At 38.8% G+C, this 14287-nt stretch overlaps 1 protein-coding gene across 2 annotated transcripts in view; it reads left to right on the forward strand.

Moving 5' to 3' along the window:
* Positions 1 to 12600, forward strand: part of LOC138018494 (uncharacterized) — a 32638-nt gene extending 20038 nt beyond the window's left edge. For both annotated transcript variants that reach the window (XM_068865132.1, XM_068865133.1), the window contains 2 exons: positions 591 to 749; positions 11980 to 12600. In XM_068865132.1, coding sequence (XP_068721233.1) covers positions 591 to 749; positions 11980 to 12126 — 306 coding nt within the window. In that variant the 3' untranslated portion in view covers positions 12127 to 12600. The remainder of the gene's footprint in view (positions 1 to 590; positions 750 to 11979) is intronic.
* Positions 12601 to 14287: the final 1687 nt, after the last annotated feature.

Here is a 14287-nt window from a genome sequence, read left to right on the forward strand (position 1 = left end):
GCAAAAAACACACAAAATACATGTAATTTTAAACTGAAGGTACATTAAATTTAAAGAGACATTTTAAATTCATTATAAAGGCAATTGAAAACTCATGTGAAATATTTTCCTTAGTAGACAGCTGACTTGTGGTCGGTTTTACATGTAAGTTAACTTGAAACTCAGAATCTTAGCAATCTTACATGTACATGTAAGTGCAGCCGAGAAGTTAAACCAGGGACTATCAGGAACAAAAGCAGTGGGCAGAATGGGTGTTTAACCCAGGATCTCTGGAGCTCAATCAAAGTGCCCTAACCACTTGGCTGCACTAGCTGCCTCCTTGCCGCAAGTTGCTTCCTTATCGGAACCTGTTGAGGTACATATCTCTGGAGTGTAGGCAATTTGCCAGAGCATTGTATCTTGACGAATTACCCCAAGATTTTGACCTGTGCATTGCTTAAACTTGAGCTAGCTTTCAGACAGACAGGGAGAAAAATGTCGGCCCCTTTACTTTCCGTATCACACAGATCCCCTTTTTTTTTCAGCATAGCTTGGTTCCTGACTAATTTTAAAATGAATTTTGGAATTGATTTTTAGTGAATGTCTTTCAGATGGCCATTTACTCTCCAGTGACAGCATTTCTTTTACTAATTTCTTCTGCACTTGTCCTGGATGTGGCCATCAATCTCAGAAGAAACGACATTCTGTCTCATGGTGTTTATAAACCTAGTTGTGACCTGCAACCTTGCGGAAATATTGAAGCAGCTGGGGTAAGCAAGATGATACATGAATACTTGTTAAAATAAAAGTGCCGTTATTTTAGAGCAAAAAAAGGAGAAAGAAAATCGAAAAAACGAAAAAAAGAACAGTTGTGAGAGTATTTAGTATTTGAAGGTTCCATTCAATTGAATTAGGGTTCAAGTAAAAATTATTTTATTAATATTAAATTGCACTGAACTTTTAAGGCTTATAAATGTAATCTTTTTCTACATCTTGAAATGGTTGTGGTCCTGATGGAGCAAACAAAGCCAAAACCTCACCTTACACATTAGTTGAAGGGTAGAATTCAAGCCGGATTGAGTAAATAAAGATGTGGGGCCCCTGCAGCTGGGAGCACTTTGCCAGCTCAACCACACCCCTTGTATCCCCTTTTAGCCCATTTAACCCTTTCAGCCCCGTGGGGTTCCCCATTGACGAGTAAAATCGTCTGGCGTTAGACAGAGTAAAATCTATAAGTGGCACTATTGGGAGTTAAAGGGTTAATGGGGACATAGTTTTTGAGTGAATCCAGCTGTTGTTAACCCTTTCAGCCCCGTGGGGTTCCCCATTGACGAGTAAAATCGTCTGGCGTTAGACAGAGTAAAATCTATAAGTGGCACTATTGGGAGTTAAAGGGTTAACTAACCTTGTTGAAAAATGACTTGATAATAATAATAATAATAATAACAATTATTATAATAATAGTAATGATAATAATTATTTTTATCGATAATTACTATTATGATTATTAGTGGTAGTAATTGCGTTCAACAGAGGAGAACGCATACTATGTTCGTCGTTTTTCAAAGTCATCTCGCGTGGTACATTGTAGATGCCAGTTGATTTCGAGGTTTTCAACGGCCTGGTTGGCATTTTGCCTCGATTTCATGTAGTAGATCGGTAGCCATAAAGGCCCAGTAATGCGGGCAACATTTTTCGTTCAACTTGTCGCGCAATAATGTTAGGTTGCAAGTTGAGGTGGTTTGTTTCGCGTATCACCACCACTTTGCACAACAAATTTTTGTTACAAAAAGTAGACGTTGCTTTTACTTTTTGCAAAATGAAAATTTGTAGCGCAAGCAGGTGGTAATACGCGCAACAAGCCATCTCAACTTGCAACGCAACATTGTTGCACGACAAGTTGCACGAAAAATGTTGCCCTTATTACATGTACTGGGCCGTAATGGTCACAGGCATCCCGTCATACCAAGGCGCCGGTTCTATGTGAATTCGGGAATTTTTTTTTTTTTTTTTTTTTTTCGCTAAGGTGAGTCGATTTTGTTCGAAGTATCTCCAGCCAATATGATTGATATCTGTTATCAAAACATCAGAAAGCTGTCTCTTAATTCTAAGAAACGGACACGGCTGTCACCATTGATAAGATGAATGTTGACCACTTCAAGTTGCTCGGCTATGGATTTCTAACTTGAAATATGAGTTTCTTACCATTAATACACAAATCAAAATACACAAACATTGCATTTAACTGGGTTGCCTTCGGGTCTCAGTGGCAGCCATTGAACCAAACGACCATAGTGTGTGGTCAAAACAATGTTCCACCCGGTCAGTTGAAAGGCATACTGGCAAATAGACGTTGCGCTGCTGAATACAGCTGTACTACGAAAATCACCGAACTGTGGAATGGGCTCAAATTTTTATATCGTCGCCACACCTACTTTTTGTTGCTGCCCCGCCCATTTTCGTCGAAGAAGTCAGTTGGTACTTAAAGTAACAAACTGAGCCTTACCGGGGTGGCAGACCGTAGTTTTGTCAACCGCAAAATTTCTTTATTTCCCTGGGTCCCGACATGGCTGCATTATCTCAGTCACACCTCCTTCGTCTTGACAAACTTCAAAATCACATTCGCGGAGCGAAAGCGTTGAAAGATGCAAGTATGAAAGCCGTAATAAACAAACTTTTGCGCATTCATGCCGCTTCTATTAGTTAATAGAACTTGCACTTAGTAGGCTGTTCGCAATCGTAACTGTCTTTATCAAGCCGTCAAGGAATTAATATTAAGTAATGATCCGTGTAAGATGGATAGCAATTTCCTTTGTTATGCGGCAACGAGGCTTTCCCCACATAGGAATGTTATCATTTTTACACAGAGAATGCATAAACCTACAGGAAAGCCGTTAACGCAATAAAATTCATTTACAGCCCACTTTGAAAGGGTGTTTTTTTGTGTTAAAAGATTTTGACCAATCACAAGAGTTGAAAACAAAAGCCAAGAAACGTTTACAATTTTACATGTTCCCCACAAACGATTTCTGTGGAATTCATTTAAACTGAGACCAGATGAAAGATGGAAGATGGTTGGAAAGTAAAGATGATTATAATACTGCTTTTATGAAGTTTTGTTAACTTTTGCTGTTTAAGCCAATCAGAAGTAAGTACAGACAATAGAAAAGTTATCACCTTTTTGCATACCAATTGAATTCCAACATGTTCGTTGCCGTTGTTGCTATCGTTCTTATCTGGACCGTTTCGTAATTTTGCAAATCAAATTTGTTCCCATAGTTTGTCAACCGCAAATTTTTTTATTCCCCTGGGGCCTGCATTGACTCGGGCTTTCAAGGAATTGACATAAAAATAAATTTTGTTCTCGTAGGATACTGTGCTTCGAATATTTTGTGGCTGGACTTACTGAAGCCAGTGAAATTTAATTATTAGCATCTGAGAGAAACAGTCGTGTCAGGAAACCACAGGGGAATAAAAATTTTATTTGCATAATTAATCTTAATTCCTTGACAGCTTGATAAAGACAGTTACGATTGCGAACAGCCTATTACGTACAAGTGCTATTAACTAATAAAAGCGGCATGAATGCGCAAAAGTTTGTTTGCTACGGCTTTCATTCTCGCATCTTTCAACGCTTTCGCTCCGCTAATGTGTTTTTGAAGTTTGTCAACACGAAGGAGGTGTGACTGTGATTGGACCTGACTGAGACAATGCAGGACCCAGGGGAATAAAGAAATTTTGCGGTTGACAAAACTACGGTCTGCCACCCCGGTAAGGCTCAGTTTGTTACTCTAAGTAACAACTGAATTCTTCGACGAAAATGGGCGAGGCAGCAACAAAAAGTGGGTGTGGCGACGATATGAAAATTTGAGCCCATTCCACAGTTCGGTGATTTTCGTATTATATTGCATCTTGTGTAATCTTTTTGATGTACATGTACAACGGAAACTACATCATTTTATAGTTTAACATTTGATTCATTAGTTGCTCTCAAGCCATGTTTTATTTTTATTTTTATGTACAATTCGTCTTCTTATCAGATGGATATTCTGAGTTTTAGTGATAGAAATGTTAGAATTTAACGTACATTGTATTTTTAGCTTTCACATTTCTATGTACACTTTCTATTATTATTAATATTGCATTAGTTTTGTAAGAATTTTTAGACAGAGGGCCACAAGTTTATTAGTTACCTCAACTATTCCGTGCCACCCTCTTTAAATAAAGTGTATTATTATTATTATTATTATTATTATTATTATTATTATTATTATTATTATTATTATTATTATTATTATTATTATTATTATTATTAAATGACTATTCCTCCAGAGATGTGCTGGGCAACCCCTATATAATTTTTGGCACAGTTGCCTAAATATGCCTTCTGTTTGTTGTGTTTACACACGAAGCATTTACCGTGCGAACGAGACTACATGTAGCAAGAGAAAATGAGGGGACAGAGAGGGAGGCTCAAGGCGTTGGCCGGGATATGTTAAGTCCACGAAACTTATTTTTAGACGAGCGGAAGTCTTTGTTCTAGCGGAAGTCTGTCTTCTGAGACGTCCGCATGCAGTCTTGCCTCGCTCTCAGGTTCTTATTGAAAAGAGAAAATGATGGCGCACGTTGGAAGGCTGATGAATATATTTTTCTTTAAAACAGCGGCCCGTGGTTGGCCTGCATGCGGACGTCTCGGAAGACTTCCGCTCGTCTAAAAATAACTTTCGTGGACATGACATCCCAAGGGCTGGACCGGGAGCCTCTGTCCCCTCATTTTCTCTTGATGTAGTTAGAAGAGCAAGGGATCGTTTGATATTCTAGAATTTTAGAGATTTTAGAGATTTTAGAACCCCCAAAAGACCTTACATATTCTAGAAATCTTAGACTCACAACATGGACCACACCCTGCTGGCAGAGCCTTTCTTTTGCTTGCTCGATTTTGGCGTTCTCGAGAAAGGCTCTGCATGAATCGAGTAAGATCTTTATTGAATATGCGCTGCATGTTGCCAGAATACAGTCTCGAACCCAAACCATCTTGGTTTTTAATTAAAATTTTTTTTTTTTAATGGTTCAATAATTTTATTAACGATAACACTAGGAAAACAATACTTACAATACAAATACGATTATCTCACTAACTCTATTTACTTAATATTACGCTAATTATTTTACTCTACTTATATTAATTACACAGTATTTACATGACATGCAGTACACTACTAACAGCTACAGTAACGGCCAGGGGCAAAGAAAAAAAGAGAGAAGAATACATAATTATCCTTCCAGCTTAGGTCATAAAACATCAAAAACAGATCAAAGGCATGTGGTACATTACAGGTACAATCAGCTATGCATCTGACAGGAGGTCAGGAGAAAGCTAATGCGTAAGAGATAAATAGAGATAGGTATAAATAATATAATTTGAGTTATAATTAAATCTTCATATATCCTGCAAGAGGTTTCCATTTCTTTGTTTCTCCACTTTTTGTTTCTATTTCATATTGTAATTTTAATGTGCATATGAAATGCGTAAGATTTGGATGGTTTTCTTTTGTTTTAGCAAGCCATATGTGATATCGTGCTAAAAGGAAACAATAGTTGATAAAAAGCGCAAAATGAGAAATGTCTGGACCTCAGACCCAAAGCAGTAATGTTCGTCAAAGTAAAGTCTCTGATTCGCGCTTACGTAGCGAAGCGTTACTTAAATTTGAAGGCTACAGTCGAAGTATAGATAACCCGGCGTTTTAGTTCTGTACTCGTTGTCAACGGGAATTGTCATCGGCAACAGTCAAACTGCAAAGCAAATAAAAGATTTGCGTTTTAAATATGAAATTACACTTTAAAGACTGAAATATTCGCAGCGAAATTCTACTTACAATTCTGTTGGACAATCCATACTTCATAACACGGCTCTTTACATTGTGGGTGTGTCGATCGGTTGATTGCATGCAAAGCGAATATTTAAATACGTTACGTTTTTTTATATAAATAGACTAACTCGTCGCCAGGTCCTTTGCGACTTTATTTTGGCGCCCAAACGGAAGTTCTACTGCACTAGCGCAAATCACTCCGCCCGAGTGCGGAAATTAAGAGCTTAGCTCTAATTGAGCAACCATTTTAAGACTGAAATAATCATGCGAGTGTTCACCGTTCTTGAATTGATTTAAACTAGAGTAGTCCTGCATTGAGCTCTTCCTTTGTCGCAATCAAACACAGTTTGTGAATTGGTCTGTCTTACTCTCCATCTCTTGTCTTGATTCTCACTTTTCGAACAAGGCCGTCGTTTTGGGGGGTCCATTCTCATTCCAAGGCATTCTTACTTGGATTCTTCCATCTACCAATGTAGTCGAATCAGACAGGGATTTGACGAACTTGTTTTCTCGTAGCACGTTCTCACTACAAGTACACAGTTCCGTTGGTTTAACTCCCAGCGTGTCCTGATAAAGTAGTTTCTTAATGTCGTCCTCAAAGCTCAATGTTCCGACTTCAACGGACTGTATCCTGGAACTGTTAACTTGTCCTAAAACGTACCAACCAAAGCAGTTACGTTTGGCAATCGGCTCTCTTGGTTCCCCAGACAAGGTATGAATGTCGACAAAGGCATCGACGAAATCTGTACTGATTAAAAGATCTATTGTTCCACCAGATAGATGCAGTTTGTTCGCAACTGGTTTGAGATGAGAGAAGTGTTCAATAGCTCCCTTTGAGATTGTCTTCGCGGCACTGCAAGGTCTCTTTATCGTGTATACTTCCAGGGTCTTTATGATATCCTCTTCTGTACTCGAGGCAACAGTGATCTCGATGATTTCCGAAGTTTCAGACCTCTTCTCTCCACCTGCTAGATTCATAGTAAGATGGGTGGCTGTCCCTGCTATTCCCAGTCGTTCGGCTGCATTCTTAGATAGCAGACTTGTGTTTGATCCAGAATCTATCATCGCAAGCATTTCAACAAGCGTTCCACCTGAGTCCATAACCTTCACCTTTTGGACAGGACATAAACCAGTGATTAGCTTGACATCTTCCTTGTGGTCAGCGGCACAGTTGGTATTGCCTTATGCAGGAACATCTTGCATTCGGAAAGGCACTGCGTTCGAGCTTAGATTCGAATTGATCGTCTCGTTGTGAAGAGTGCGGTGATGGTTTCTTTTGCATTTATCACAGGTAGTACCGTCTGGTTTCTTACAGTCGTTCGTGTGATGTGGTCTAAGACATTTGCGACATCTTTTGCTCTGTTTGACTACGTCCCATCTTTGATTTACCGTTGAACTTTGATACAGCGGACAGGCAGCTAAATGGTGTTTCCACGCACAACCGAGTGGGCACGCTTCTTGATCGGGAGTTCTATCATTACTAGCAGCGTGGTTCTCTGTTCTTCTAAAGGTTGGTCCTCGGTGGGTACGTTCCTTTTCATCGGCGTTGTCACTGTCTGGTTTGCCTCTGGAGCGAAGGGTTGCCTCTTGATGTAACCAGGTTACAAGGTTTGACACATTTTCTTCCTTTCCCGCTCTCTTCATCTCCCTACCAAAGTTTGTATTGTCTCTTGGATCGAGTTTTGATAAAAGCTGAGACATGAACGGAGCTTCTGACGCCTCCAACACGGTGCAGCCATTGTTTTCCATATCATTGACAAATACAGAAATCGTCGTGGCGTAACGCGTGAGTGACTTGGAGTCCCGTTTTACATGTTTGAGATTATTCATTTCAGCTAACAGTTCGTCCATAAGTTTTCGCTCGTTTGCGAATTCAGTCTCAAGAATTTCCCAGGCTTGGTTAATGTCTTTACAGGTCTTAACTTGATCTGTCCAGAAGAAGCCTTTAGGCATCGCTTTTCGGAATCTTTGAAGTTGCTCGTCCTTGTCTTGTCCATATTTTTCCATACAGTGTCTAAACTCCCTTTTCCACGTCTGATACGTTCTTCGACTTCCGTCCCAGTTCGGAACTGTCAACCGCTACAGGCTGCTAGGTTTCGATCCTATCGCAACGGCTATTTTCTCAATTGCAGAGGACATCGTTTTCAAGGTTTCTGTGTGGTCAGGACCTTTCGGAAGAGCATTTTCGCTTTGGTATGCTGCGTATTTCAAAGTAATTTGGAGAAAATCAGCTTTGACTTTGTCCCCGAGTTTTCTGTTCGTTAACACCAATTCATCTTCTGATGAAGCGCCTTCTTCAATTAACTTATCTAAAATTGCCTCTTGCTGCTTTTTAACAGATCTGTACTTCGATTCCACTAAATTGAACACTGCTGCGAGTCTTTCGAGTCCCGGTTTTACTGCAAAGATCGCTTCAAATTCTTCCATTAACTCATTAAGAATTCCAGCGGCATTGTTCATTTTTCCCGTGAGGGTTTTTACATCAACTTTCGGCGGCATTGCGAAATGAAGGTGTAAATTGAAGTATTTTCTAGAACGGTCAGTCGCTCGCTTTATGGCAGTCGGTTGTTCTGGAAAATGATGCGTTTCTTTCGTGAATTTAAATGACTGTAATGATTCCAAGATCGGTCGGTCGCTTGATTCGCTGTCAGTTGTTCTTGGAAACCGGTCGTTTTGCCACGACGCTGTCCTTCGGGATCTTGCAGTTGACAATGTAACCTTCGATGAACAGAATTTTTGACTGATTCGCGCTTACGTAGCGAAGCGTTACTTAAATTTGAAGGCTACAGTCGAAGTATAGATAACCCGGCGTTTTAGTTCTGTACTCGTTGTCAACGGGAATTGTCATCGGCAACAGTCAAACTGCAAAGCAAATAAAAGATTTGCGTTTTAAATATGAAATTACACTTTAAAGACTGAAATATTCGCAGCGAAATTCTACTTACAATTCTGTTGGGCAATCCATACTTCATAACACGGCTCTTTACATTGTGGGTGTGTCGATCGGTTGATTGCATGCAAAGCGAATATTTAAATACGTTACGTTTTTTTATATAAATAGACTAACTCGTCGCCAGGTCCTTTGCGACTTTATTTTGGCGCCCAAACGGAAGTTCTACTGCACTAGCGCAAATCAGTCTCTACGAAGTAAATTTAAGTTTTTCAGCCATTCAGTAACTTTATTCCAAAAGTGATATGTTTTGTGGCATGACCAGAAAAGATGAATTAATGACCCGGGGGAGGTGTGACAAAAACTGCAATTTTTATCATCCTTTAGGCCTATTCTAAATAAGAAGCTATTGGTTGGTACACGTCTATGTAAAAATTTAAACTGAAACTCTATCAGCTTGGTACTCTTCGTGCATTTTTTAGCCAAGAGATAGGCATCAGTCCAATTTATGTTGTCATTTATTGGTAGACTACAATCCTCTAGCCATTTCTTTTGAGATGACTCTGGGGTTAAACCCTTGTTACTAATCAGTTTTTTATATATTAATGTCGTTGCTTTTTTGGCTTGTAAAATTTTTGTTGTCAGTGGCTCAAATTCGCAGTTGACATTTTGTACATTCTGAAAATTAGCATTACTGCGAAGAGACTTTACAGCCGATATTAATCCGTAGAAACTGAGAGGGCGAGGGTCTATTTCATACTTGCAGCAGAAGTCATTTAATGAAAGAAAAGTGTTATCTGATCCTAACAGGTGTTTTACCCGAGTTATTCCCTTTGTAAACCAGTTTTTTAAAAAAACGTTCTTGTTGGCTATCTTTATTAGTATAGGGAGTTATGCCAAAGTTGTTGATTCAGAAAGTGTTCTCTTGACATTATTTCAGGCTCAAAGTTAACTTCTGCCCAGATTCCTAATAGTTCTTTTAAAAAGACGTTGGAAGTTGTTATTGTCGATAAGGTGTCTCTGACATTGAGATTGTAGGAAAAAAAATTTTGACAGCCATATTTTTTAAGGTCTTTATCAAAAAAGATTTTCCATTTTCCTTTGTTATTGTTATCTAAATATTTTTTTATCCATGTGATTTTAAGAGATTTATTGAAGGAGCTAATATCAATCATTTAGGTTTAGGTTTTTCATGGTACAGCGGTTTTGTCACTAAACGGACGCTCGCACTGGAAAAACAGGTTTGACGAGAGAAAACAAGATTGACTAGTCCAGAAGTTCGGGCTGCGGCGGCTTCAAAGAGTTGACGCGATTCGGGCAGAGCCTCCTTTTCTCCTCCTCAGGAAAGAAAAAGACGAAAGGAGGCTCTGCTTGCAGGGTGCATGGACCATGGATTATTCTAGAACTGTAGAACGTTTAGAGATTTTAGAAGCCCCAAAGGGATCGTTTGGTATTGTCACCTCATCTATAGCTATCCTCTATTTTAGAGTTATTTTAAAAAGACCGAGGGGCTTTGGGGCTTCTAAAATCTCTAAAAGTTCTACAGTTCTAGAATATCCATGGTCCATGTTGTGAGTCTAAGATTTCTAAACCTCTAGAATATGTAACGTCTTTTGGGGGTTCTAAAATCTCTAAAGTTCTAGAATGCTGTAGAAGTTTCTAATGTCAAGACCTGCACCTTTATACAAATTCCAATTCGATCCAGAATGCACGGACACGTGTTGAACGAGCTCCTGGTTGCTCTTAAGGTGTTCAGTGGAAGCAAATTCCAATTCCATTACCAATCACATGAGTTATAGTACTCAGCGTTTATTGAAATCATCTGAAGAAGTATATGCTCTTATCCTCAAAGTTCGCTTCAATAATTTGTATAAGATTGCTTTTTCTTCCAATGCGACTGTCGAACGCACTTTAATAATCTGAGAGCTACGATCCTTGCAGTTATGAACGCAATTTTAGTAATTACGTAGTACTCAGCGTTTATTGAAATGATGTGAAGAAGTATATGCTCTTATCCTCAAAGTTCGCTTCAATAATTTGTATAAGATTGCTTCTTTCCCTCCCCTTCTGCTTTTTCTTCCAAAGCGACTGTCGAACGCACTTTAATAATCTGAGAGCTACGATCCTCGCAGTTATGAACGCAATTTTAGTAATTGCGTAGAGAGGCCTGAAAAATTCAGGACTTCAACGGATGATATAAGATCTTGCAATTCACTGACTTTTAAATCTAAGTTGAAGACATTTCTTTTTAAGCGTTGTTTTAACTGACAGTTTTAGTTTTCAACTAATTGTTTGAACGATCATCTTTTATTATTTTAATTGTAAATATTGCAAAGCGATGTTAAGCGCTTGTGGGAGGGGGGGGGGGGGGGGTACTGCCATATATGGACTATATAGGTATGTGCCGCTGTGAAGGGTATGGTTTTCAAGCAGTTTACTCTAGGATAGAGTCTAGAATAGGGTATCATTTGTCACGAAACTAACCAGTCGGTTGAAGATTTTATCAAGACTAAGGAAACCAGAAATTCCCACTCAAGAATAGAAAAAAATCAAATCGGCAAGTTTAAGTTTACGTAACTCAACCTCAACATTGTCAATAAATGGCTATCATGACACACCTCTGAATATTATTAACTGTCAAGAATCGGAATTTAGACGGAAATCGGTGGGAGTTTACTCTAGTATAGGGTAGCAAAATTCAGCTGAACTAGCTCTGGTATAGGCTAAGGGTTCCAGGGTCCCAGCGGCACATCCCCACCCAGAAATTCCAAAAGTTTCCCCCCCCCCCCCTCCTCCCGGGGGTGCCACCATACTATATGTTAACAAAATGTAAAATAAAATAATGACAAAAGTCAAGTAACATAATTTATTGTGGGTGGAGTTTATGGGTAGGTTTTGTCTTGAGAGCCGCGTTATTAGTCTTTGTGGCTCTATCAGTCGATACCCTTTTTTAAGCATAAGTTTGTTCAAGGACCTTCGGCATGGATTGTTTTTGGGTTCAATTTACTGTACCATTAATTGAACTAGAAAACAAGAATCCAATTCCATGACTTAAAGTACAGCCCAAGAAAAGAAAATTCATGGTATATTATACAAAATGTATCTCTAGCTCTTTGAATCAAGTAGCAACATCAAACTTTAAAATTAGACGGGCCAAACTGTGGATCAGGGCCTACCGTTCCTACAATGTAATATCAGACGCGTAACCAAGCTTGCAACATTTTGTTTTCTCTCCTCTAGGCATTTGGTATTTTCTCCACAGTTTTATTCAGTGTGGATACCATTTATTACTGCTTATTGAACAGAAGAGCAAGCTCTGCACCTCCTATGACATTTGAAGGCGAGCCCACTGAGGATATACCGCCAAACGAGCCACCTCCGTACTAATTGCTTTATGTGCAACTTCTTGTCAGATGAGTTTTCTTATCGCTGAAATTTAAGGTAGCTCAAACCATTTTAATGTGACGTATTAGGTTATCATGGCAGCAAAAGAACCATCTAAAAGCATCCTATAATTTGCATTTAACTAATTACAAAAAAAAATAATGAACACAGTGACCCCCTTGCAATTTATTTTGTGAAAGCTATAAGCAGGCTAAGATAAAACCCTTGAACTCTCTGCAAAGTTCAAAAAGTTCTCTGGAGGGAATTCTTAGTCAGTTCTTCACAACTGGAAAATTTTAAAGTGGCTCTGATACTGCTTGAGATCAGTTTTTCTAACTTTGCAATTGTAGAGTTAATCTCACTAATAGGACATTTCCTCAAAATTGTTGAAACTGATTTGAGCCACCTTGAGCAGTTTTTTTTAAGGTCAACATTTAAATTGAAAGTTATGTTCATAATAAAAAAATAGAACTTTCAGATGTCGGCTTAATGACTTTTTTTCCTTTGACTCTCAAAAATTAACAAAGGAAATTTCTTGGAAATTGTGGTGTAAACCCGGTGGGTACCCTTATTGCATCCAAGCTAAATTATTTAGGACAATAACATTGTTCATTGCTACTAATTTAGTACTTGTGTCAGTGAATTGACCCAGTACACTCCAGTATATTGCACATGTAATTTCTATAATTTCCAAACGTGGCATTGGCCGCATGTTACGTAATATTTGATCAACTCCAGTTTAAAAATAATTCTCTCCAAATTACCGTTTGCTATCGTGGAAACCACGCAAGTACTTGTTTTTATTGCTCATCTTTCAGGGCTGTTAATAAGGGGTTTTCCCCGCCTCATGGGTGTTTCATATTCGCCTGCTTTCAGAGTGACAAGTAGAGTACAAAGTCGCTGTTTTCCCCCGCCTTCTTTCCTAGTTTCCTTGTCTATATAAATTGAAAAGTTGTTGACAGCCCTGTCTCTACTCATGCTAACCTTTTGTAGTCATAAAATGTTAATTCAGGCTTTAAAGAATCTTGGAATTTGGAATGCTTATTAAACCGATATGGTCTGTTTTCATCTTCACAATTAAGAACTCAGGGTTCTTGCTAAGTTTTTGCACAGGAGGTAAAAACCAAAAATAGCAGGTAACCTTGTTACCTGCCCCTGCATGGGCTAGCGAGCTCAAGTCTTACTTGACGTTCGTATCGATCGCTGTCGCATTCCAGCTGCTCCTAAATTAATTTAATACTCAGCAAAAAGAAAGTAGCTTATGCTATTTCATTGATTTTCACTCACAACGCTTTTCTGACGCTATTGTTGAAAACCAAATTCCGAAAGACCTTTCTGTCGTTTTTCACGTGTGGATGCCATGTTGTAAACGTTTAATTCCCCTGGCCGCGGGAGGAATGGAAAGGAAACATGGCGGACATCGTTTCGAGGGATGAATTGGCGAAAAACAAGCTGGATTGCTTTTACAAATGGTATACTTTCGAAGCAATAACATGTGCCAGATATCGATCTCTCTTCACGGGATTGGTTGGAAGGGGAAAGCAATATTTTCCCATAAACACAATGTGATTTCACCTTTAAACAGACGAACATTCGTTGGATAATTTCGGCAAATATTTCAGTGAAACAGCCGGTAACATTTACTTGAACAGCCGGCAAAAATAACCGGTTACCGGCTCTTAACAAGAACCCTGACTGAACTGAGATGAGTTTTATGTCGGAGACTTGAATACCACTTTTTGTTGGTAGTTACTCCATTAGATGCTATATACCTTATTATAGGAAATTAACAATGCACTTTATTAACGCGATATTACAAAATTCGTGTTAATTTAATGCACGCTATTTTACAACATTGTTATTTTAAAGCACCTTTATTTCATTACAAAACCGTATTAGTTCCTCGCTAGATCCATTTGAGCAATCCTAAAAGCTAACTACTGTAAGTGCTTCTATTTCTCCATGAGACATATGCATGTTGAGATTTTGTAAGTGCAGCAAATTCGTGGTACTGCAACAAACTGAGGCTTTGAAAGATCTTTTGAATTGCTTGGGTCTAGTTAGGCTTCAAAACAGAAATAATAGTAATTTATATTGCGCTTTTTAACATACAATGATTAAAATGTGCTGAATATATAGAGCGTTTTCACTCACGTGACTAAAA

The sequence above is a fragment of the Montipora capricornis genome, chromosome 10, assembly GCF_036669925.1.
Source record: "Montipora capricornis isolate CH-2021 chromosome 10, ASM3666992v2, whole genome shotgun sequence".
Taxonomy (NCBI): domain Eukaryota; kingdom Metazoa; phylum Cnidaria; class Anthozoa; order Scleractinia; family Acroporidae; genus Montipora; species Montipora capricornis.